General features: G+C 33.7%; 1 protein-coding gene across 1 annotated transcript; it reads right to left on the bottom strand.

Annotated features, from left to right (window-relative positions):
* Positions 1-27,505, bottom strand: Nrt (Neurotactin). Its single transcript, XM_072906683.1, has 7 exons — positions 27,232-27,505; positions 23,379-23,606; positions 5,943-6,131; positions 4,875-5,088; positions 4,278-4,779; positions 3,380-4,045; positions 1-3,239 (listed from the first exon to the last, which is right to left on the bottom strand). Exons 2-7 carry the CDS (start codon positions 23,595-23,597, stop codon positions 2,849-2,851), a joined length of 2,181 nt encoding a protein of 726 aa, XP_072762784.1. The 5' UTR covers positions 23,598-23,606; positions 27,232-27,505; the 3' UTR covers positions 1-2,848.
* Between the last annotated feature and the right edge of the window lie 173 nt (positions 27,506-27,678).

The raw sequence follows: 27,678 nt of genomic DNA, 5'->3' as shown, positions 1-27,678 counted from the left end.
AACTGTTTTATATATAACTTTATTGATGATACCGTGGATACAGTATAAAATTACAGTGCGATTGATATGAAGAAAAATACGATCAGAATATCAAATGCACATTGCATCAATACAAAGATGTGCAAATAGCCTCGGTGGCTTATATATTATTCAAATGGTTATATTTTTTCCAAAAATGTGAGAATACGTACAAAATTCAAATCGGTCTCGAAGTTTTTTCACACATATATGTTTCTCGATAGCATGAGGCCCTGGGCAATACATAAAAATAAAAACTTTGCTCTATACTTATTTAATTAATTCGCAATATAGGTATAAAAATATTGCCGCCTACGAATAAATTGATTAATCGTCTACGTATCGATGACGAATTAAAATCATATATCTGTCACTTTACATTATAATTAATAAGATAAATCCATAAGAATACTTGTATACTTATTTTACGCCGGCCAATCGTGGTTCTCAAAAAAATTATTAAAAAAATAAAATATACATACGAGAGAAATATGCGTTATATATATTTCAAATTGAGAATAATCGAAAAAATATATTAAAAAATCGAGAACAATTTAGATTTGCAATTATTATTAATCTATGTTTCTTCGCAGTTTTCCTACGAATGACGCAAATAATATAGAATATATAAAATATTCGAGCGTGTTTGTATAAAGTTGTTTCGATGCAATGCATACAATCCTTTTTAATTCTATTCAATTTGCTAACATTCAAGGGTATAAAGCCATCAATAATTTTGGTATTATTTAGCTATAGGCAAGGCGCATATAATGTCACATTCACGAAAATACGTAATGTATATCTGACATATACTTAAATTATTTGCTCGAACAGATAACAGATTCTGTACATCTTTCGCGTACAAAAATCGTAGATAAAGTAAGCATAGCGGTTTAAATATCCAAAATATCTACAAAACTTAGGCACATTCTATATTTTGAGAAATGTTTTTTTTTCTTTTTACTTTATTACGGAATACAACGCTCGTTATTACATGGTTTCGTTGCCAGATATATTTAGGAGATTTTTACTTTATATATATCTTATACTCACGTATAAATAAAAATATAGCTAGCAATATTCTTTCAAAACTTTATGGTATTCTAAATTACTTGAGTCAGTCAGTATATGTCATTATAGGTGTTTATCTCTGTTTGTAATATAAAAGTAATACATAAAATATTAATTAATTATACATCTAATCTGTCTATATATAAAATAAAACAACTTATACAGGGGTTTCTTGAGTAAATGCTACTTTATCACATATTAGTGTGAAAATAAATTAAATGACTTAATAACACATTGAGTAATATAGTCATAATAATAATCGTGTACGAGTGATCTCTTAATTAAAGATTATCAAGATCACTTGTCATTTTTGGGACACGAATCGCGTTTACGGAAGAGAGGCGAGCAGAAAAATTACCGATCACATACGTAATGCGTACAAGAGGTTCAAATATTCTCTTTACTTTATATAAAAAACTTTTATTATTCAAGTATATACTATAAAAAATATCAAATTTGGCAACTTCAGTCTGAATAAGATAGAAAGTCTCTTTGTGGATTTTTTAACTGGATAGCTGAATACTCTATATTCATTCAGTCTCTGCACATCCTTTGTTATACAAAGGAGCTGTTTTTCTCCAACTAAGTGTTACACTCGTATAAAAAATATCTATAATAAAAATACATTTTCATATAAAAAATTGTTAATAAAAAAAGTTAAAAATGAGCTTACTTCCACAAACGCGATAAAATACATATGTGTCCCGTACATATTTCTTTAAAAGCAGACATTTCTGACCTAAAATTATTATTTTATAGCATGCACAAAAGAGCATGGTCCATTAGGCATAAAGATATAAAGTTGTTCCTGCCGTGATAATATGCCGATAGTCTACACTTACAATTTTATTTGAGACTTTATTTGAGAGTTATTCTGAGACTTTTTACGTTATCCTATGTTATCTATGAGAGTTGGATACGAAGAGGCATACAAAGAATAAGGTACTTTGCATTTTATTATTACATGCAAAGTCTTTGATAAAATTTAATTTCTTGATTGTATCAAAATGTGTCAGTCCTCTGTTCAAATTTCGGAAAGTTTCCTTCAAAATACAATTGATTCAAACATCTTGTAAGGCTGAAGGCATGCTACTTCTTGTTAATTTTACCTTTTCGCACCCATTTATTGTGTGGTCTTACACATCTTGCAAGAATATCATCATATAAGTCATTATCGATCTTTTTTCCCTTTTCTTAAGCTACACGTTTGTAGTTTCTCTGCAAGTCTTCTTCGTCACACTCTCCTCTTACGTTCAATATATTACAATTTGATTCACATTTATACACATACATAATAGTCCACGTGCCTTGTGGTCGAACGCACGTATCTCGGATCGCGGATATAAAGAACATTCATTTCTCAATGCTAAACATTTTGTAAAATATTAATTACCGTTAATTCTTTAGCATTGAGAACGATTTCATACGTCCGCATACACAAATATCTACATATAAATTTCTTTTTTCTTTTTTTTTAATGCTATTTTATACGTTAGTTAGCTTTTACATTAATTAATTGTCATGTTTCGGACAGGTACTACTATTATACGTCGCACCACAAAGGCATGATCATTAAGTTTAATCGTTAATCCGCGTAATCTCATAGAACACTTATTATACCGATCTATTTAAGTAGTCAAAGTACGTATCTGTGCCGTGAGAGAATCTTGTCCCCAGAAAATTCAACGCGCACGCGTTTATATTCGGGAAACGAGTTTTCAGATCTTAACACGGAGACTACGCAGCAATAAGAACCTTTTTAATCAATCCGACCATACATGGGTACGATATCTTTCTTTATCCAGAAATCGCAATTAGGATAGTCCTGTTCGAGCAGCGTGTCTTGACCAACAACTAAAACTCGCTTCACACCCGATGGATCAGCTTGCGCAACCTCGCCATGCCACACATAATGATTGAATAATTGTTGCATAGCTGATACAAATCTCTTCTCTTCAGGTGTGACAGCGGCGTAAGTTCCTAGAATAGCCGTGGCATCACTATCGACATCAGCCAAGTATCCACGACGAGGTTGAGTGGCTACGTAAAACGGTATATTGGTCCTCATCCTGGCAACTGTCAGCAACGGGCAGACTACACGAATGTCAGAAATCATTGTAACCAGTCCTTTCAACGTGGTATTGTAGCGCCTGGAAAATACAGTATGTATAACGTCCTTTTTAAAATTGCAACGTAATTTATCGTTTAATAACTGAAGAATTAAAATATTATCATGTTAAATAAATAGAGATCACCAACGATTGTTAATCATAATATTATGATTACTTACTTGAGGGCTTCCTCTGCCAAGCTCAAAGTTCCGAGCAGGGATTCTCGTACGTATTTCTGAACTTGTGTTGCATCAAGGGTAATATTCGGTGACGAGAATCGCGATGGTGTGCCAGAGTGCGCGGTAGTACCCATCACCACTTTTACCGAAAGTTTGTCCTGCACCAGGATATGGCCGACGTGTTCCTGAAGAATAGTACCGTCCAGAACAAGCCACTCGTGTTTCTTATCCTTGGTGACTTCTTTTGGTTCAGGCAGCTTCACATTATCCATATACCATATTTCTGGTACGGCGTCCATGAGATCCACGGCGCTCTTGCTTCTTAGACAAGCAGCGTCGCTACATCGAATCGAATCGAGGAAATTTTTGTTCAGCATCTCAGAGTTATTCAATTCTTTGCCCGGAAAGATTGCGCTACCACTAGATATCCATATTTTCGAAAAGAAGTTTTTGGCACGGCGATAGCCAATCAGCGTCGTCACTAGAGTGCCGCCTGCCCGATGTCCCCAAAGAGTGACGGATGTTTTGTTGCCGCCAAAATTCTCGATATTCAACTGCACCCACTGAAGGGCCGCTATTATGTCCGACAATCCGTAGTTGCCCGAGGTCGGAGGATGAGTTGCTCTGGTAAGAGGTTCGACTGCCAAGAACCCGAAAATTCCCAAGCTAAAAATTTAACAAATGTAAAAATGAGCATCTTTCCTTACTCTTTGATTTAATTACAAGTGTTCTTTTAATCGTTTTGAGATTCGTATTAACTATAAACTAAATTGAATAAAATTCTCAATATTAAAAATTATATTATTTTGTTAAAATATGTGTTTTAATGTGAAATCTTTAAGAATATTTTGATTAAAAAAAAAAAAAAAAAAAAAACTCAAATATATGTATATCCTACCGGAAGTTTGGCCGTACAAATACCATGTCGCGGACGCGTGCTAGTTTGGCCGAGGGTTGCATTACTCCGGGCGAACCACCGCTCAGGGTGTCGGCGCCGATCATAACAACCACGGGCAACGGAGAGTCGTAGCGAACTGCCGGAGTAAACACATCGAGATAAAGGCAATCTTCCGTGCCGCTTGTGCTACGACTTTCTGGCTCATGTTGCCAGCAGCTTTCGGAGGAGTTGTGCGCCAGGTAAGTGCCGTTCCAGCAATGCTCGATACGGCTCAATGACTCGGCCAACTGCCAACGACGGTTGCCGATTGGCGGCATCGCATAGGGAATACCGCGAAACGCGTAGGCACCATCCTCCAAGATACCCTGTACCATTCCGCACGATGTCACCGCGTCGATGTATTTCCCGTCTTTCAAAGGCTGAGTGTGGATCGTTCTTCTGGGTCCGGCGCAGGCAATGCAAATAATGACGATGACACTGAGCAGGATCAGTAGGACCATCGCTATCATCACAATTTCAAATAATATAATTAGTATGTTGAATATACATATGTCGAGAGAGAAAGATATGTTGTAATATAGTCTGTCCTTTTTTTACCTGAGAGAACCATGTGCCTTCTGATCAACGATATGAAGACTACCAGGGGATGCTTCGGTGGTTCAGCACCGTCAGCCCCGTCATCTCCGTCGAGACGTACGGTTTCCATACCATCTTCACTGGCGATAGGATTCTTATCGGCAGTACCGTCATCAAGTGTCTCAATACTCGCTAATCCCGCGGCGCCTGTCGGTCCTAACTCTGCGTCAACTTCCTGGAAGAGGAAAATACAAATTAATAACTTAAAAATAATGATGAGATAATTAGTATGGTAATTATTTTATTTTAATTATTTTTAATATATTTTATTATTTTAATAATATCATACTACATACACGTATATATAATTTATACGTGAAATGTTTAGATTAAATGATTTAATTCATAAAAAATGAGAAGTTATAATTTATTTTTTTTTTCACTTTTAGAAAGAACCACGAAGTACTTTATATATCATTATATATTTCTAGAACGTCCAAGTTATCGTGTTTTATTTCACTCCTCGTGTAAACGCGGCTGAATCTGAAGAAAAAAATGTAACAAGATAAAGAAGAAGATGCTACGAGAAAGAATCGTACAGCATGCTCGAGATTTGAAGAGTCATGCTAATTCTGTTTTCAATGAATAGTTAAACGTATGTTGAATATCCAATTTTCACGGAAATTTTCTTTTCCGCTTGTCGCAATAATGTAAAAAATGTGCTCTTTCCTTTTTATCATTATTCCGCCGCTTGGAACACGATAAAAAAAAAAAAAAAAAAAAAAAAAAACGGTGAAATCTAGGTGATTTATACCCTCGCAATTTAAGTAATATCAAGTATAATGATTTCTTTCTAAAAAGAGTAGAGAGTGCGGTTAATTTTCTTACTTCCTTCAGTAATGTTTTTGTTGCACAACTAAGGTACGAATATACATGAATTGGTTCTTTTTCTAGATATTAATGATAATTTCTATCTAAAATAATAATAATATATTTTTCAAATATTTTAATAAAAAAACTTTCTTCAAAGATTTATGAAAATACTTTCTGATAACGATGATATAAGACGTTTTCACGGCAAACACTTACTTTCTTCTTTCTCGAGAAAACGGACGATACCAAAGGTATCCGAATAGCATTCAGAATTCCTTTTCGCCCTTCCTTTTCTTTAGAATCTTTGCCGGGTGTGGTAGGTTTTTCCGCGATATTCTCACTCTCCTTTGTTACCACGGGGGCTGATTCCGCATCCGTGGACTCTGTCGGTTTCGTTTCGTCGTCCTGAAATCGATCAAGCAAACTAAATATATATACGGAAAATATGAAGAAATTGATTCTTCCTAATTATAATATATCCATATCTTCATATAGTAATCAGTACTGTAAAATGTGACAATATTAACTCTATTTCTTTCTAGCTATCTCTTGGTTTATTTTTCTATGAAGAGAAAAAATGGCCAATGAGGTCACAGAAAGTAACTAAAAGAACAAGTCATCGTTCTAATAGCAATTCTATTCTACTCAGCTATTTTCGTATATCCCGCACTTAAAGTGAGATAAGTTTATCTTTTGGAAAATGAAAGAAATAAATATAAACAGTTTAGTTATAAAGAACATATGTATTTAGAGATACTGTGCACAACATTGAGACTTTAAGCTTTAAAGTTAAAGAGTTGAAAGTCAAGGTAATCATCTGATTGCAAAACAACGAGGAGAGCGTGGAGTGAAATCAAGGTCAATCTTGGCAGGACAAAGAAACGACAGCGACCGGATGACGATGCACGGTTCCGCCAGACGTTTGTCCGGACTCCTCTCTGGAGCTCAGACTCTTTCTTTTCCTCTCTCCCTCTCTCTCTCTCTTCCATTCTCAGAAAAAACGCAACAGATTATTATTTTTAGAGTAACGCCACTTCTGCGCGTCTTGAGATCTTAGACTTGAATGCTTTCAGGGCGATAACTCTTCTGCACTACACTTTGGAGCCAGCTGTCTCGGGGCAGCGTCAATCCTTCAAACACCCAACAATTGTAGATGAAGCTAACGATCATTTATTATTTTAAGAACGAATCGAACAGAGGATATCGAACAAGGATAAAAATGATAAATTATTTGTTTTTTTATTAAAAAGGATTAATTAAACAAATAAGTTGTAGAAAAAGACATATTGTCTTTCTTCGAAATTAAAAATATTTTTTCACACATGTATATCACACTTCAAATTTTTGTAATTCAAGAATAGTATAAAATACTTTGCAGTTACTCGAAAGTAAACAATTTCATTTACAACAAGTCGAAGAAAAAACATTTTCAACGAGAACTTCGAGATATAACTCACTATTTATCTCAGCATTAATTTAAGTGAAATGGTTTTCGCTTTTCTCGAAGAGCTCTCTTCTGAATTCCTTAATTTAGCACATCAGTCGATTATTTGAGACATCAATATCTCGCTATAAATTCGTTGGTGCATTTGGTACTTGTAGTGTGCTACTATATTTGGATCTCGAATGTTTTTAAGTGGAGTCGCGTGGCGCGGTCGTGTACCGCATAGTAAGTAAAATATACGCACGCACGCACGCACGCATGCACGCACGCACGTGCGCAACGCCTACTCATACGATGCTGGTGGGCCTTCAGTCGTTTTCCTATAACGATCAATGTAATTAATAAGCGTTACATGTATTTATTATTAATATGGCAATCCTGCGTTACACATCTGTTATGCAGACAGTGGATGATTCGTTCATTCGATTTATAAGTTTTTAATTACTTTCACTATATCTCTGACTGCGTATATATATAAAATTATTTAAGATTACATTTTTAGAAGAAATGTCTAGTTTTTACGAATAAAAGATAATTAAAGATTCGAAATAAAAGAAAGCTTCGTAAATGTGACATATTTTTACAAATAACTTGCTCTTTTTTAAAAAGACTCTGAGTGCGTGCTAGTGATAAAGACGCTAACTGTCATCAAAGTTAAAGACGTGGAACATATATGTATTTCCTTTTATTAAAGGGCGCATAGCAACGCCTGACCGCTTTCACGTTCACGTATGCGTATTTCCCTTGAGTGTCATCCGGGATCCCGCAACACACCCAAATTTCTATAAATAAATTTCACGCAACGGGTATCGCAAGGTCGCGCACCGTGACTGCGTCTCGCAGGATGCGTTTAATCATAAACGTTGCGATCGATGTAATTTATCCTTATTCGATAAATTTGTATTTTTTCTTACGTTCTTAGTAATTAACATCCTAAAAATACTGAAGATTTCGGTTAAGCTGAAAGACACTCTCTACAAATTGCAACAGCTGATGAAGCTACAGAATGAACAAGCTTAAGTTAAGATGACAAAACGATTTAAAATCTCAAATCAAATCTGATATGTATCAAGGTCGCGAATAAAATTAACACGAGAACTAACTTATATATATATATATATATATATATATATATATATGCATACAAATATTTTAAAATACACTTATTTCTAGTTGACTTTTTGATTTGAAAATGCATGGTCTAACATTCAATATAAATATGTCATCTCAATACCTTCTTGACTAAATCAAACACTCATCATGTTTATTTATCTACTCAGCTTCATGCTTGGAATGATTTTCAACAAGAATGTTACTTACAAAGGGACATGTCACAATTGTTCGGAATCGATTTGATTCTCCTTGAAATATATTAATAAACACAAAAATCTAAGAGACACATATTTTTTTATACATGCACAATCTCATGTTTAAGGGATAAAACAGCCCTTTAAAAAAAAGTGGTATTTTCCTTTGAAGACAAATATTGTCGAAAGTATAAGAGGTAAAAAAAATTGTTAAATAAAAGTTTAACGGCTTCAAAAGTACTTTAATTTGGTAAAAAAAAAAAAATATAAAATTTTGAAAAAAATTTTAAATGGTAATTTTTTTTAAAAAATTAAAAACTTTTTCTCATAACTTTAAAGTATTCTTAAGTAAAGTTGTCAGTATATTGAAACAAATGATTTAACCGTTTTACTTTTTAAGCTTGACGCTTTGTAACTTTATTATATTGCAATTATCTTAAGTAAAAACGTTGCAAAAACTGCAATTTTAATTTTACTTGCTGCAGGATGTTTCTTTAATGACACTGAAATTTTAGTCTGTTTGCGGTTTAATATAAAACCGGGATAATTGTTACATCAGGTTTGCAATATTGTGAATTATATATATTTTGTGTCAAGGCCTTCTTCAACGATAGACTCGCTGTCGTGTTTGCGAACAGTATTTTTCACGACACATGACGGACCGTCGCCCTATTGTGGCGCCGCACGAGAAGGGTGGTTCTTTTATAATATGGTTTTAGTTCTGCACGAAGAATAACTCGCTGCCATTTCTGGGAAATTGCATCTACTTTATAACCGCTACTCAATATGAATTATTTCTGCACGAGCAGACACGTAGTCTCGTCATTTTTCTATGCATTTTCTTATCTGATAGTATAAATAAAATATGTGCACTGTACGTGATGAATATGATGGTGATAAGCGTATAAAATATTATTTATAAAATGAAATCGTTGCCACTCCAATATATCATGCAATAAAATATATTTGGAGATTTAAATTGATCAACTAAATAAAGAATTGCTTCATTTATAATTTACATTAAGTGCTAAGGTTTAAAAATTAGAAAAAAGAATCCGATAATTTGTTTAGCAATGTAACTTTAGTTAGCACTGTATTTAACTTTATATTTGACTGTCTGATTCTAAAGTTTATCGCGTGAATGCGAAGCGATGCTAAACGGACCCGCATTTAGTGCTAAATGAATGCTTATAAGCGCGTACGAAAAATGCACGTCGAGTTTCCGTAATTTTTTCTCTTTGTCTGACGATCCCTCTCTCTATATCACAGGTGGCACGCCGGAAACGAGGGTGACCACCGCGCGAAGGAAAGCCTCAATTTTCCGGTCTGTCGAATTCACCGGTTCGCGAATGAGGGCGCGAGGTCGACTTACGAGTCGCTAACGGGATTCTGAAAAGCATTATGTGTAGAAAAATAATTTAGTTATCAATCATAAATAGGTCGCCATTAACAAGACTATTTGATACAAATTTAAAATTGATCCTTTTTAACAAAATTTTTTTCTTATCTAAAGAAAAACCATTAATCTTTGTTATTAATATCATTTATCACAATTTCTTTGTATGTAAAGATATAAATAAATAAATAAATAAATAGATAAATATATATATATATATATATAATATATAAATATATATATTTATTTACATAAAATGTATGTATAAAATGTAGAACTCGCTTGAGACATAGGCGAGTAATATTTTTTCTCCGCATGAGTGATCCACGTTGAGATTGCGTTCACATAATAACAACGAGTAATCATTAACACCGCACATTTACCGTTTCACACTAGAAAATCCTCGATCCGAAACGTCGTTATTGCGAAACTTCCGACTTTAGTAATTTTCCCGCAATAGGGAACCGACTCTCTTGATCAACTATTTTATCTGTGCCTTTTATGTTAGTCATCTTTTTATCTAGACTCGCATCCTTTTTTGCCTATCCGTCATTTAAGATAAACGAATATTTTTAGCACGATTGCGTATTCGCATATTTTTCTATTTTATTTATCCGTTTTATTTTATGTCTTGCGACGATATAAAATTTTGGATAAAACTTTCCAACGAAAAGCAAAAAAAAAAAAAAACACAAATATTAAACAAAAAATATTTATTTTGTAATAAATAATAATTTATATAATTTATATTACATATCAAAAGATACGCTATCGCTTTTAAATATTAATAATGATATTATAAATTTGCGAATAATTACGTCTGTAAAAGCAGTAGCATAATATCTTTGCGAAGAAATCCTTCGAATCTATTGTAAAACATCACATTTGAAAAGTTACTTAAAATTGCGGAATATATTTAGTTAAATCAAATGACAGTACGCGATCTTGAAGAGTACGCGCGTTTCTGAAACGTGCCTCACTTCCTGTCAAGTTTTTGTCACGTTGCAGTTTCTTGAGAGGCACATTGTCCTTTTCGATATTGTACAGTCATCCTCTCGAGACAGAATATTCTTTCTCTCTCTTTTTCTCTCATTCTTCTTCTACGTCTAGATACTTTCCTTCATGTCTCGTTTCTACCGCGCTATCTGCAAAGTACATTATGTACGTCTGCAGATGCCGGGTGCAGTGACTTATGTATCCGTTGACTGCGTTGCCAAGAGGGAGAGATGGCAGATGCTGGGTTGTAAAGTCTGATTCGGCATTGCATTACATGACTGATGCATCTAATAGCGTCCTACCTAGGTCTGCTTCTTGCGATTGCATTGTATCACGACTTCGCATTTTGCGAAGATATCACTCTTATTGTGCGATGAAACACAACCGGCGAGGTGAAAAATATATAAAATATATAAAAAAAATATAAAATTGTGATATATTATATATTCGTTGTTATATTCATCATCGAAAGTTGTAAAATTCATTTCCGATAAATTAATCCTCGAAGAATAAATATTTTACCTTAAATTTGTATTTTTATTAATTCAAATATTTCTTAATACACAGATTGATCGAAAATAAATTTGATCAAATGTAAAAACAAATTGTTACCATAGGTAAGCAAAATTACAGAAATATGTAAGAAATAGATATTTTTGATATCATTTCAAACTCTGCATGACACGTATTCAATCCCTCCCTGAATTTTGCTTTAACCTAAGAGATTAGTCTTATTGTTACGTACATATATACGTATACAAAACATTCTTTCTAGTTTATAAAAATTGATTTCACCTTTTATTCACGTGAGCAATGCGAAACATTAAATTCCCCTGTCTATTCTTCATTTTATCTTGCTGTACCATTTCCGTATATTTTTTCGGCGCGTCATAACAGCTGATTTGATTAATGTCATTTCGTCGTAATTTTCACCCCTCGTATAGGGATTCGAAAAGCCCTACAATAGATACCTACTACTGATCGCGCTATCGAGATTTATCTCTGCCCAGCCAAATTCACAATGCGACGCTGTAACCAGCTCCCTCGCATAATGCCTGCACTCTCCCTTCATCGTATCCATATGTTTAAAATATTTTCGGACTTATGTACATAAGCTCTCCAAATAACAGGCGTAACAGTCGATAGCAAACTGCCACTCGGACACGCGCGTCGAGCGAAAAATTCGAATATATATGTTTCGTGAATATTATATATTTTATCATTTTTTTCTTTTTAAACTAAACTGTGTTCTTTTTAGAGATTTATGTTATAGATACTTTTCAGATTAAAATATATGGATCTATCCCGTAAAAAAAAAAAATTAAAAGGTATGAGATATTTCTTTCTAAAGTATAGTTTTAATTAAGAATTGCATCGTTTTACTCAAAAATTGATTTATTATATATATATATCTTGATTAAAACTACACTTTAGAATTAATGTTCTAATTAAATAAATTACAAATGACATAACATTGTATTACAAAATTAAATAAAGTAATCCTTTTAATGGGTACAACTTTGACGTTGATATAGAAAAGCTTAGTATACCTGGAAAGTTTGTCTTGAAGAGGAAACTAATTGTAAGTACGTTTAAACACTCGTGACAATGCTTTTAAATGTTGTAAAATCATGTCATGGGTTGCAAGTAACCTAACCCACATGTAGAGAAAGTATTTAATCCGTTGAGTGTACATTAGTGCATCGATTTTAGAGTGTCATGCAATTAGTTACTTCTTCGTATGATATTTTGATTTCGCTTCGGCTTGAATCGATTAAAACTCGATCGATTACCCGAATGAGGAATCGATAATTTCAATAACTTTATTATATTATCGTCTTCCGTCGACGTTTCGTCCCGTTTCTTGTCTCTTATCATACGCCATATGATGTCGCTATATCTTCATATATAGATAGTCAAATACCAGTTTTCTTTTTTTCTGCATGTGCTCCGAATTCCGAGACAAGAGTCACGTGGACGGAAGCCTTATTTACGAATCCAGTACGCGTATACGCAGAGTTACGCGTTTCCTGCTCCCCATCCTCGTACGAGGATTCATGTGGTGCGTAAGCATATTATTTCACAAATACGCCCGGCTTATGTACATTATTCTCCATTCACGAAGTCGCACTTGTGTGCAGCAGAACGCATCCACAGTCCCGCTTTTTCATTTATAAATATTGCGTGTCGAACGCAGGCGCGCGTGCATCATTTCGCCCGTGAATAATTCTTACATTTCCGCAAGAACACACGAAAAAAAAGGGAGAAGCGATTTGCAAGCGGCTAAACCATTTGTGTGTATATCGATTGCATTGTTAATCGTTGCCTGGAGCTTCGCATTTGCTTTTAATCGCATTATGAGGCAAACTTGGAGGTTTATTTTTATAATGCCGTATGATATCCCGGAAGATTAAAGAGTCTGATTCGATAAACATTTCAATGGTAAATTTTTCCCGAATATATTTACTCGAATTTCAAATAACGCACGCGATGAATAGTTCTCGGGAACAGCAAAAGGTTGATAACGTAAAAGAAGAAAACGACATTATTGCCGCAAATTTTATCCTCTTTGCGTTTCATCGAAATTCATTTTCAATATTCACTTTTAACTTGCGAGAATAATTTTAACTTCATTGTATAGCTGGAAATAGTCTTTCCTTTATATTAAAATAAATATTAATTTTTTTTTCCGTTCATGCAATAGATACTCCAATTAAGAAAAATGGTCTCAGGTTAAAAGATGAATAATAAATAGTTTTTTTCATTGTAAGTAAATGAAAAGATTTCTAGTTAAATTAAATTATTCACAAAACTAGCAAATTCCAGATTTTCAGTCAATTTCAAATGTTTAAAGAACTTTTCATACATATATTATTACAGTATAATAAACTTTAATTATCACTGTATTAAGAACGTAAAGAATAGAATAAAAATAAATGAGAGAGATAAATACTCATCCAATTTTCATCCGAACAGCTGCAACGTTTCCAAAAATTTACGAAGGATCTTAAAAGAGCATTGATTTGTTATATTAATGTTTCATTAATTTTATTCTCAGCAATTTTGATATTGATACTATTAATAATTGAAAAGACTAAAGATGGTTCGAGCTTCTCATGTCGTAGGAGATCTGTCACTCGCGACGGTGTTACTTTAAAAGTCAAATCAAATTTTGCAATGAACTGATTTCTGAAATAATATAGATTAGATTAGCTTCTCAAATATAGATAAGATTCGTTTAAATTGAATTTCGTGAATATGAAAACACTCACGCCGATGAGATTCGCGCCTCGACCATCCATCGGTGGTGGGTTTCGTCGGGCGGAAATCGATATCAGACGCAACTTTCACCCTTCTCCGACTCTCTCTCAACCCTCCCCGTGCCCACAGTTGCCGCATGGAAGCCACCCTCGAGTACGAACGTTCTATAAATACGTATTTGCATGTCGCCGCGAAAGGACGCGAGTGCTCTGTCCTTTTTCCTCTCGTCGAGAGATCAGAATTTCATTTTTCACGTCTTTTTCGTAAACGATACTCGTGCAATGATTGTCACGCACGTTGACTTACAATTATCTCCGTCGAAGTAATGACGAAATTTACATAAGTATCCATGTCACTGCCATAGGCGATTATGTTACCTGTCATCAGATTTTAATAAATCGCATTTGAAACAAGAGAGGACTAAAAATTTTTTAGTATAAAAATGAAATTTCTAAATTAAAGCCATTATTTGTCACGAGATTTTATTGTCACACAGTAATTAGTTCTGTCAGCTGTTTAGAAATAATTTGTTAATCAATTTTTCAAACTTCAAAGGACAAAAAACAAAGTATCTTCCATCCTTATTTTTTTATGTATAAGTCGTGTTTTTGTAATCGATAAAAATCAGCACAGCTGATATATTAAAACCATGAGCACCCGCGGGATATAGCGATGACTGTAATTTGTACAAAGGCCATTGTCCGGATTGTTGCTGTTTACATACAGCGAGCGCATCGAGAGAGAAAAGGAAGAGGAAAGGAAAACACAACAGAGAGATGAATTCGACGAATGAGACGTAGATGATCATTTATTCTACTGATGGTGATAGAGAAAGAGAGAACACATTGTCATTTGCATAAACAGAGCCGCGAACGGATGCAACGCGCTGCGAAGCTAGATTCGCATCTGTTTGTAATGATGTAATTCCAACTCTAACGAATCGTCGAGATAATTAACACTACCGACTTCATGGCGACAGATATGCGTCGAGTGTATGCTATTCAAATGTATTCAGAGAATATATGCGTTTCTCACTCTCTTATCTGATTATATGCGTAATTTCCGCCTTACATCTATGAAATTTTACAGGCAACAGAGAAATGTCTACCTTTTTCAATTTATTATATTTTATACACATATGATTCCTTGGAACTTTATAATTTTGCGAGTTAAAAGTGTTGAATAAACATGAATGCAATTCTATATAATTATAGAAATATGCAATGTTTAGTTTATATTGTTATAAATCAACACACTTTATCAATCGTATTCGATAAAATTTATTTTTTTGTAATTTTATCTTGTGCATGTTGTACTTGTATTTTACTCGAGATTAAGATATTCCTAGTGACAGTGATATAGAGTTTTATGCTCTATTTACACGTGTCAAGCATCTCTTCCGTTATTTCTTGTGGTTTCGCGAAAACTTCATATTACTTGCTCCTCGTAATGTTGCAAACGTGTGATATGCATGAATCGATACGAATATGAGCCTACATGTCATAACCAACCATGTGGCGAGCTTTAGGTAGTAGGGGTTCCGGTTATTCTGGTTCTGGCCTCTGAGTTTCGACCCCCAAAAAAGCGGTTCTGCGTCGGGGAGAAAAAAGGGGGGAGAAGGAAAGGACGTCGGCGTCAGCGGGAACAAGGGCGGGTAACATAATGAAAGAATGAAAGGGAAGCAGATGGTAGAAACAACCGGATCCTCAATTGTTCATAGGCGCCTCATAATTAATAATAATAATAAAAATCTTCGCAAAACACTTAATAGATCCATTATTTTCATTATAATATCAAAAATGACATTGTTTGTTATATTTATTTTTGACCTGTAGAAATAAATACATTCTCGTGAAAATTATTATACGAATATAATTTACGAATTAATCTCTAGTTAATCAATGGATTTGACAAAACAAGACTAATTAATTATCACACATGTCAAATGTGAATTAAATTATAAATACAGAATTTTACTTCCAGCTGGCTTAACTTGCTCACCCGAAAAAATAAACTTATGTAATTATATAAGATTATATTTGGCCATATATAATTACATCCAAAATTTCACGCGATTGTGATTTTCAATTTTTTCACGTATTTTAAACGATCTATAATTCATTAACATTCGAAACAAAATATAGTCGGAATATAAATTTTTTTTTATCTTAATCCTAATACTCAACTTAATTCCAATTACTCATATCCTATATTGCTGCAATGTATCAAACAATCTTTTGCCAATTGCGTTTTGGTTTTTTTTTTTTTAGAGAAATAATGCGATTCGATTATATACAAGATTATATATAAGGTATCTCGCACTTCCCGTTGTACGCCGGCAAAATAATGTTGCTACAACTGCAAGATTAACGCGAGGAACGCTTTTCGCGACGTGGAATTAAATGATTGCGAATTCAAAACTATGTGGTAATATACGATTTAGTTAAGCGAGACGAGAAAGTTCACGGGTTTCTTGCGTCCTACAAAGTAATTCGAAGAAATTTATACAGTGATTCTACTGGGTGTGTGAAGTTAACACCCCGAAATGCAATTTTTATAGTTCTGATTAGAGTTCTAGCTTCTTCTTAAAGAGTGTAAGAGTTCTTTATAAAAAAGAGTTCCGTCGATTAACGGTTTCAAATTTGAATTTGAAAATGAGGGTGCTAATTTCACATCGAAAATCGAGATCGAATAGTTCTGAATAGCTTATTTGCTTTGTTTTTATGTCCTCCAGAATTCCTGATGAATATAAAATAATTTTGATAAAGCATTAAATTTAAAAAAAATTAAAAAAATTTTTTTTTAAATAGTTCTGATGATTAATTATAATATTTCTACGTGTAATGAAGAGTTCCTTGTTTTTAAAAAATTACATTCTACCAAACTTTAGAAATGTAACTTTGAAAAAATTGCAGTCCGGCAGCACAAACTTGAAACTTTGACTCGTTAAATCACAGTTCCAGTAGTTCTGGGAAGAGTTCTGGCTAGTAAATTAAGAGTTCTAAAGAAAATTATTATGATCGCCGAACGCGATCAGATCAATAATTAAAGAGTTATTCGATTTGAATAAAGAAATTTTATAAAGAACTCTTAAACTCTTTAAGAAGAAGCTAGAACTCTAATCAGAACTTTAAAAATTGAATGTCGGGGTACTAACTTCACACACCCGATTCTACTTCGTTTTCTGACGGTTGTTGTCGATAAAATAAACGTACGTTGACCCGCGTCGACCAAAATAATTTCAATAAAATCACATGTGACATACGCACGCGTGGTAAGATAAGCCGAAATGATAGGAGCAAAGGGTTTTCGACCCGCACGTCAGATGATTATATTAAACGAATGTTTGCACCTTGCACGTTAATGCTAATTAAACTCACAGAACACGTCCGAGCGTCCAACTTTGAAACTATATAAAGCCTGTAAGTTGTATAAAGAAAAGTTTATACGCGTTTGTAAAGTAACGTTAAATCACTATGATTAATTAATCAAATTTTATAGTTTGATTAATAATTTTTAGCATTAGTTGTTTTATACATAATAACTACATGTAATTTAACAAATTTGAATAACGAGTTTTTTATTGATAACATACATATTTTATTAATAATAAACATTAAAATTAATATTAAATATGAATATAAATACTAAAATAAAATGCTCCATTTAAATATAATAATATTATTTTACAAGAGAACGTCTTTAAAATGATTAAAACCTTCCAGTTGAAATAATAAAACGCTGAACAATAAAAAAGGAGAAATTACAACACAGGTGCAATTAGCTGTTGTATAATTCTGAGTATAGATGGTAGAAATAAAGGCTTGCCACGAGGACATCGTTGTATAAAGCAATTATGTGAACACAACACTTCGGGTTTCCTAATCCTATACTTTTCGTTTCCTTTCTCGAAATTGTCACGCGAATAGATAATTCGATCGATATAAATCGAACCGAACCTGGGCATCGGTCGACCGTGGGAACGCACCTGGTCGTTATACGAAATCGTTCATAAATAATGGATCCCTTCGAATCTTTGTGAAATTTTATTCTGGAAAAAGTACAATCGCGCGTAACGGTTTTTATTTCAATTTCTTATTTAAGGCTTCACGAATACGCAGAAACGAGGTTAATCCTGAGTGGATAAATTAAGAAAGCCATACACTTTAAGTGCGCATAAAACGATATATGTATTATATTTTTACTTTAATAATATATTTAATTTAAAACTAAATTATATATGAATTATATATAATTAGGGTGTTGAAAAAAGGTGATACCAAATTTTAAGAGTATGTAGTATACTCGTGAAAACTATCCGAAGTCTTAATAAACACTCCGAAACTCATTTATTTAAAGTATTTTCTGCTGTAATCAATGAAACCCGATCATTTTGAATATTTACACACGTTTGTACACTCGTATACTACACTCTTATACTACGTTTTTCACGAGCTTCTAAGGTTAACAAATAAATAAAAAATAATTAAATTTAATCTACAGCAGATACTGAATGTGCCCTCCTTTCATTTCAACATACAATTCGGCACGTTTTCTTATTAACCCTTTCGTTACTACGGGCGACTACATAATCGTCCATCATAAAACCCAATCTCTGTGTAATGATAACACACACATTTAACTAATAATAATTTAATTTGATTATTAATTAATTTGATTACTAATAATAAATATTAAATACATATATAAATATTGAAGTGTTTTATTTAAATATCATTATAATACTATTTTAATATTTTTGAAACGATTGAAGCTTTTGGTTGAAATAATCAAACTGCAAAAAAAGGGAAAAGAGCAACTATAATCACTGGTCGCGATGACCACTGGATGAATTATATAGTCGTTTGACATTTAGCGTTCACATTTTGGCATAATACAATATATAACAAATATAATAATAATAATAATAATAATAACTATTATTTTTATATTATTTATATAATATTTTATATGTATTATTGTTATATAATGATTATACATTATAATTATTATATTATATAATAATATAATCCTATGTTTGCGACAAAGACAACCGTAACGAAAAGGTTTTAGAAATCGAACATATTCAAAGATTCCAAGTTTATTTCGTATTTGTTGACAAGTATTTGTAACAGTTTACAAAGGTACGAGCGGTTGCATGTAAATGCGTTATATGAGATTTGCTTGAAAACGGAAAATTAAATGGTATATTTACTATAGTAGAAAATACTTGATATAACTCGGAGATAAATGTTTTTTTAGTACTGTTTATTTGTTTCGGTTTGTCTTCACAAGTACTACATACTGTTAAAGTTTAGTATCACCTTTTTTCAACACTTTGTGTATAAATGTGTTTAATAAATTATGTCTGTAAATTGTTAACAATGTAAATTGTCCAAGTATTAACAGACATATGTATTTATATGTGGTTGTGCTGGAAGCTCAAGAATTAAATGATTATGCATTAACATGCAATTGACGTGTGCAACGATTTAATTTTAACATTAAAAGTTTTTAATCAAATTTTATAAACAGTACAGTAAAGCGCAAGTGACAAAACAATGTTAACGAATAAAACGACAATAATTTGTTCTTAATCTCCGAAATGGCTCTTCTAAAAATTCTTTTACCAGTCTTACACATGCCGACTTTCAATCCAAGCTTTTTTGTTTCCTTTTATTCGTCGTTTCGCATTCATCGTCGACAAGAGATAGTTATGGCTTAAAGCTGTGTCCACAAGACGAGCGGTATATCAATTGCCCCCCCAGCCACGGCCGCGTTTGTACAATAAACCCCCCCGCGATTTATGAGCGACTGTGGAAAAGAGGGGAAGCGAAAGGAGGCCGGAATAAGAATTATGAGGAATTAAGAATAATATTTTCGCTTCTTCAACATCCGCGCAACATCGGATCCTCCTTTGTGTACCCAAAATCTTTTCTCGTCTATCCTCTCCGAGAATAAGCTCTTGTCGATTTCACTTCCTGATACGCGTTGGGAATCTCGTTCGGCATTATGTATGACAGCACCGCGAGCGCTTTCTCGAGTAATGACTCGCGTTTTAGGTGCACCGGCATTCTATTCATTGAGGGTGACGCAGCTTCCGGGTGTTGAATAATATTCACCTCGATTCTACGCGACCGAGAACTCGTTCTTCGAGTCAATCGTACTGACAATGAAAGAAAGCTCACGCCGTCTTTACAACGTTATCAATAGAGGGAAGATTGAACACCGTGCAATTGATTGATTGTTAAGACCGGTCGGCATGTTGCAGCGAGATGCTGCACAATGGTTTCATCATGATTAATTCTCGCTTCTTTTTTTCTATTTACACTCTATTTAGAGTGTGGGAGTTTGGACAACTGGCTATCGTGATGTAGAAATTATTCACGGTCTTATAATCACTTTATTGTAAGTACATATTGATTTGGATTATTTAATTCATTTCTTACACAATGAGAATAATTTTTCCAAAGTTAATTATAAATAAGTAATACGTAAATAAAATGGTAGGATGGTTGAGCGAGAGAGAGAGAGAGAGAGAGAGAGAGAGAGAGAGAGAGAAAGAGAGCATGAGTGAATCATTGACAGCTAGGTATGTGTTGGCATTTGATAGAAGTTGCAGCGATCGACGGAAAACACGGTTTATTATTAGATCATTTTTCTCAAAAGAGATCTACGATAAAATAAAGTATATAAGAGAAGCGATTGTAAAAGTGAGTTTAGTTTGAGCCGAGCGTTTATAGAGTCAAGATCGTTCGTACTCTGGTTAATAAATCCGACAAAATTATGCTATATTTATTATAATAAATTATAGAAAGAAAAGGAATAGATAAAAGATAAAATATATAAAATAAATTATAAAATAAATTAATAGGTAAATAGATTAATTTAATTTTATTTTTATTTAAATAATAGATTAATAAATAGAATAATAATACACAAATATAATACTAGATCTTTCTGCTATTTGCGAGAAAAATGACGTTTCGCTACATTGCCTTTCTTCCTCGCCCTAGTTTTCCATTTTCTCCTATATGGCTTTAGGCGGAGACAGAGCAGATGTTTCACGCTACAGCAAACTCCGTTGATCCGTAATGGTCTCATCAGAAACACACGACACAAGTCTTACTGCGTTCAAGCATCTGCTATCGTGAAGTATTTGGAATATGCGAGAAACGTTCGAGTGATACAAAACGATTTTTCCTTTCGACACAGCTGACTACGTAAAAATCAATCGGTAACACTGTGCCTTTGTTACTTTTTCGCGTTTCTAAACGTTTCGACGAGGCTCGAGAAGATAAAAGAAATGTATCAATATTTGAGAAACTCTCGTGAGATGAATATTGATTGCAGTGATTAAATTTTCAATTTTTTAATCCAAATCGTTGAATCACGATATGTTGTTCAAGTCCTCTCTTCTTTATTTATTATTATTGCATTTATTTTATACACGAAGAGTAAGAATATTCATAACACTTCGTCCGAGATAAAAATGAAAGAAAAAATAAATGTATAATAAAATTACGCAGATTAAGAATAAAAGATGGTGGGAAAAAAATTTATTCGGATTATAAAATGTTACACAAGGTGATGATAGCGATTGTCCCGAAAGAGGCAGGAAACTTAGTATACGAGGCGAGAAGAGCCGAAATGATGGTAGAATGGTTCCTAGCGCAAGGTGATGGCCGACACTTTCTTTCCCAATTAGACGGTTAATAAGACGAATTAAGTCAATTAGAGAAGAGTCAGTTGGGTGCAACGGCATTAGGCGCCGGCTTCTCTTTGTGGTCATCGTCGTCGTTTCAGTGTCGATAAGAAGGGAGAAAAATAATGATTAACAAAAATATATTGACTTGCTTTTCACGATGACGTATCATCATGAGTCATAGAATTTCCCTACATTTTTTTTTTTTTGCGATTTTGTCACTTTATCGAAAGCGATCTTACATTAATCGCCGATAAGTGAATGTTCTGTTTCGATATTATTGTCAACAAAAATAATAAATTATTATTGTACACGTTCAACGGTAAAAGTGTGATTATTCGTGTAAGACGGTAAATGTAAATTTTGTCGATGAGAGGTCTAAAGAAATATTGCGCTATAAAGTTGTTTCACGGTAAAGGAATACTAATAGTGAAAATAAAGAAATAGAGGTAGGGGAGTATAGGAAAACAATGAACAATGAAAGCAAGTAAGATTCACATTTTCCCGAATAATTAATGAACTTTCTACGATAATAAATACGAGGCTTTTGTATTTAAATTAATGGAAAGCAAACACGATCTTGTATATATTTCGCATCGTTATCAAAATATATACGTTATCACGATTATTCTGTGAATTATCATAGCAATACATCCTTTTCATTCTATAAAGTTTTCTTGATCGTGCTGCCATTTGATTATTTAAAATATTACATTTTCTCAGCAATATAGAGATACGAAAAAAATTTTCAAAATTTAGAATTTTAATTTAGAATTTAGAAGGCTCATCCGATGCGATCACCATCGATTGTTTTTTTCCAATGTCACCATGGAGCTTCATTCACGACGATGAGGTAATTCGCTTCAAAAAAAAAAAAAAAAAGGTAAAGCCCCCATAGTGCGCGCAATAAGGGGTGTTTATAGACCCGTAACGATTTTTTCTTCCATCGTTTTAAGCCTGGTGGCGTCAAGCGTCGCACCTGGTATCGATTAGACATTTCACAAATAACAATAACGACAAAAAGCAGGAATGCTTGATTGTCGAGTCCGATATTAATTCGCGGCTGATTATGTGATCGAGTAAATTACATGAAAAATGGTTAACGGTTTCATGTAAATATTTCTTGTAAAATATTCGTATCCGTGACAAAAATGTGAAAGCTTATTCTTATAAATTCTTTGAAACCATATTTTTAATTTCGCATCATGTAATTTAAATGCCTACGCGCCTTACTATCTGACATTTTTGTAACCTTTTCTGCTTCGCAGATTTGAAATGCGCTGGCAATGTGTGATTATTCGTCAATGATGCAGTCGCACAATCGCTGAACAATAGATCTATAAACGTTGCATTCTACACCTGCTGCATTTAAAGGGGAATACAAACGTGACGTGCGTGTCTAGAAAGGGACACGAAAACGCGTTCACAAGAGGCACATGCAATTGGGAATTTCGTAAGTATGCATGGTATTGTCTAATTGAAATGTATTCTTTGCTGAAAGGAGTGTCTGAAGCATAGCTGAGATTGTATAGCGCGAACATACCTTGCACGGTTCCTTGCTCTTGGTACGGCAGAATCCGGGCATCTTGATGCCGCCAATCGGTATCTTCTTCTTCGGTTTCTGCTCCTCGGACTCGAGATCCGGCGCAGGTGCGGCACCGGTGTGTTTCGTGTTCTCGGCGTTCAACATTTTCTCCCTCTCTTCCTCGGCGATCTCCTTCTTGTCCATGCTTTTATCCTTATCCTGATCCGCTTGACTCATTCTCTACTCCTGTAATCGAGAGCGGAGAAAGCATGCTTTAAATAAAGGCATCACGCACACAGAAATTTTAACGAGAATATTTAAATAAATTTATTTTAAGAGTTCAAACATTATGATACATGGCAGCCATTTTCAATTTTTGATAAATGCCTAAAAGTGGTGCTCCAACAAAAAATTTCAAGTTTTTTTTTATAGCAATTAACAAAATTAACAAAATTATAAGAAAATTTAATAAATAGAATTGAATAGAATCAAATGCGTGGACGGGTCAAGATGCCTCATCTCTCCCCCTCATTCTGTAGAAACTTTTAACCTAATCTAACCCATATTCGAGAAGTGAAAAGTCTTTAGGGAGAGGGCAAGTCTTTAGGGAGAGGGCAAGTCTTTATTAAGAAATTATTCACAAAAAATTTAATGGTAACGTAATTTTTTTGACACCATGACATACATTTAGTACAGCATACTCAAATTCATTTATTTATGTATAATAAATCGAATGCGCGAGCAGGAGAAAGTTCTGCCCCTTCTCCTGCACTCCTTTTCTGTAAAAACTGATCCAACGTATGTTCGAGGGGTGAATTATTACTTAAAATAAAGATTCACCCCTCGAACATAGGTTGGGTTAGATTAGAAATTTTACGGGGTGGAAGTACAGAGGAAAGATTAAAGCCCTTCCCCCGCTTACGCATTCGATTTAAAACACATAAATAAATATATTTGCTAAGAGTACACTCTATTAAATGTACATGGTGCCAAAAAACTACGATCTGCTCAGTGAAGTTTTGTTATTAATAAATTTTTTATAACGATTTACTCTCTCCTTAAAATTTTCATACATTTCATGTTTATAATAATTTTGTTGATTGCAATAAAAAAAACTTGACTTTTCATTGAAGCACCACTGCTATTTACTAAATTTTCAATTTAAACCCGCGTTGGGTGTGAGATATTCGGCACTCTAATCACATTCAATTGCTATTCAACAGTTGTCACTTGTTACACACAGAGTGAATGATAAAGTCTTCTTGTTCGCTATTTTGTAATTCATGTTAATTTACTTTGATGTACACTGTCGAATTATTGCATTGAGAAATCACTTGAAAATTGACATTAAAATATATTACAAGATTTCTTCCAATGTATAGTTGAATCGAAAAGCTGTTCAAGCTGACGATTTACTGTAATGCTTTCCTTCAAGGATTCTCTCGTTGCAGGGCATTCTACCGAGACTGTCAACCAGCTAGCTTGTTTACTCCGATATTTATACTTGTACGGTAAATCGATATTCTCTTACCTTGGAACATGACACTGTAGAGTGTAGAAACGCGTAATACAGGAAAATTTAGCAGGTAAACATAAATTTTCTAAGAATAATCTTTTATGCCAAAACTTTTATAACACATCAATTTTTTTTATATAATACGTAAAATTTATTTTATGTTTGGTAAACCGTAAAAATAGTTACTCATGCTAAAATTTCGATGCATATCACGGAAATAATTTATTGTCTTGCGTGCATCAAACACTCAAAATGTCGTTCCTTATTAATCCCTGCAGGGCATGCTCGTTTAAATGATTTAGCGTGTTACCCTGATCAACCAAATTAAATTTACCGCAGATGGTTAAACCACTCTATCATCTTGATATATAAAGACCATGATTGAATTTACAGAAAGAGGAAGAGAATTTTTGCGAATGTTTATTCAAAATCGTGAGAGCTAAATATTTAAAAAGTTAACGATTCAAATAGTTTACGTTCGTTTATATTTTTAATACATTTTATAACGCGAATAAAAAGTATATAATACCGTCATCAGAAGATGACGATAAAAAAGGTGGAAACTAAAATACAAAGATAGAACTAAATATATTATTAAATATATTATTATATATATTAATCAAATATTTAACATACGTAAAAGAACTGTAAACCGACGAAAGAATTTATGATAGAAATATACAAGCAGTAAATACATATGATGTTGCATAAGACACAAAAAGTAGAGATGCGTATATACTGTCGAATGCTCAGACTATTTAATAGTTCATAGACCGGTGCCATTCGATCGATCGGTTTATGTCTGGCCAAAGCGACGACGGTAGACCGTTGTCGCTTTGACTTGTTGGAAGAAAACTTTTTATGCATAATATATAAACAATTTACATGAAAAATGTGGCCTCAGAAGAATACGGCTGTCTTTTTTATTCTTAAATTTTCAGTTGATTCTATCCTCTATATACATTTCTATCAATAAATAACATTCAACGCTCGAAAATATACATTAAATATTCATATTGTGTATATTTTGTGTATTTATTTTATATCAATCTTTTTTTCCACTTAAATTTCGTGCCAAGATCGCGATATCGCTATCTTTGGAGAAAATATTGAATATTATTTATAATATTCAATTTTTAAAAGATATCCGATCTCCGATATTCAATTAGATTCAAGCTTTAGCTATATCGTTAAATTGAAAGATATCCCTTCGCGGGATCATTGCCCCGTTTATCGCGAGCGGAAGATATATTTTTTGTAGGTAAAGCCATGTATTCTGAAAGACGAATGAAAACCGAGTATAATCGCGCTAAAAGTAGAAAATTGAATGAAAATTACTATAGAGGTATTACAAAAATTATATTTAAATTGATTTCATCTTTTAGCTGCTCTTTCTTTGTATTATGCTCTATTATTTTTTTTTTTAATTTTAATTTATTTAAGTTTTTTTTACATCGCATTTTGCAGAAATACGTTTAAAGCAATAATAAATAGGACGTATGTTCTTTTATTTTTTATGTAAATCTACCTACCAAAGTCTCATTGATATTTTAACAAAAAGAAATTCTCCTCTCTAGATGTATATATGTGCTTTTATATATTTTCTTATAACTTTTCTTTTACAAATTTCTCTTTCCTCTAAAATTCTGAATATACATGTATATATTATACACATACATCGATGAAAGATATGTATAACAAAACGCAGTTAAAGTAAACAGATCTTATATGTAAAATACGCATAAAATCATACTTTACATCGGGAAACAGCATATCATGAACTCGACATTAATCAACTGTAAAATTCTTGGATCGATCGTGATATTCATGTTTGTTAATCGCCTGCTCAAGATTAATTAGTATATTCGCATTTGTTTCTAACCGATTCGGTGTAACAGCATCGTCGGGATCACGTGGATTCGATCTCGCAAAACCAATTGTTCGATTCCGAACGTGTCGCTCGACGAGCGCGAGAAGGGACGCCGAAAAGAGCCGCCATCCGTACGATTTCGAACAATGCATCTCGGCATTTTTGACAACCGTCCCGACTCCCGACGCGCTGTCTCTCCTCGTCGGCGGGAGAAATAAAGCAATTCGAAACAGCTTGGATCAAGCTATTCTATTTCGTAGAAGGTAATTTTATAACGTTCAATATTATACGCGACAACCGAGTATTATTTATATTCAATATTATACGGAAACTCGAGTCGCAGGTTATAAAAAAAAAAAGAATTGCACGATTGCGCAAAAATTTGTAGAAATTTGACGATTCTGAAATTCACACTCGCGCTTAGAGCATACATGACGCGAAACAATCGCGTTTTACAAAAGAAATAAAAACGCGAATAAACTCACCTCCTGAGAGACGCGTCGATAGACGCCGCTATTGTTTCTCTTGGCTCACGGTATTCGCGCGTACGGCCGGTTACGAGACCATAAAAGCGACAAGGCAGCTGAGGGCGATCCCCGATGACGTCCGTTTGTCGTCCTGCGAGCTGCGAGACGTGCCTCGCTCTTTTCCGTTGCGCGAACCGGAACCGCGTCCCGGAACTATCCTCGAACGTACGCGAAGATACAGTAAGACACGAAACCTTCGCAAGGACGCTAAGCGCGCGACTGGCGCTACCGTTAGGACGCCGGCAAAAAGAACTGTTCAGAGTACAAAGCAGGAACGTATCCTGCCCCTCAGCGATGGTCCCTGGAGTGCCATCTCATGGGAAACCTGTATAACCCATATAGCTTGTCTATCGGTAAATTTTATACGACTGTCGGTAAATTAAAACTAGGCAAGCACAATTTCAA

This window comes from Anoplolepis gracilipes, chromosome 1 (assembly GCF_047496725.1).
Source record: "Anoplolepis gracilipes chromosome 1, ASM4749672v1, whole genome shotgun sequence".
In the NCBI taxonomy this organism is placed as follows: domain Eukaryota; kingdom Metazoa; phylum Arthropoda; class Insecta; order Hymenoptera; family Formicidae; genus Anoplolepis; species Anoplolepis gracilipes.
This window is presented reverse-complemented; position numbering and strand designations above follow the sequence as displayed.

What these genes read in the sequence shown, in the direction of transcription:
- Nrt (XM_072906683.1), bottom strand. Translation starts at nt 23,597, where the DNA reads ATGAGTCAAGCGGATCAGGATAAGGATAAAAGCATGGACAAGAAGGAG. An exon ending in TTTTCTCGAGAAAGAAGAAA is followed by an intron (nt 5,089 to 5,942) that starts GTAAGTGTTTGC and finishes TTCCTCTTCCAG; the next exon opens with GAAGTTGACGCAGAGTTAGG. An exon ending in AAGGCACATGGTTCTCTCAG is followed by an intron (nt 4,780 to 4,874) that starts GTAAAAAAAGGA and finishes TTGTGATGATAG; the next exon opens with CGATGGTCCTACTGATCCTG.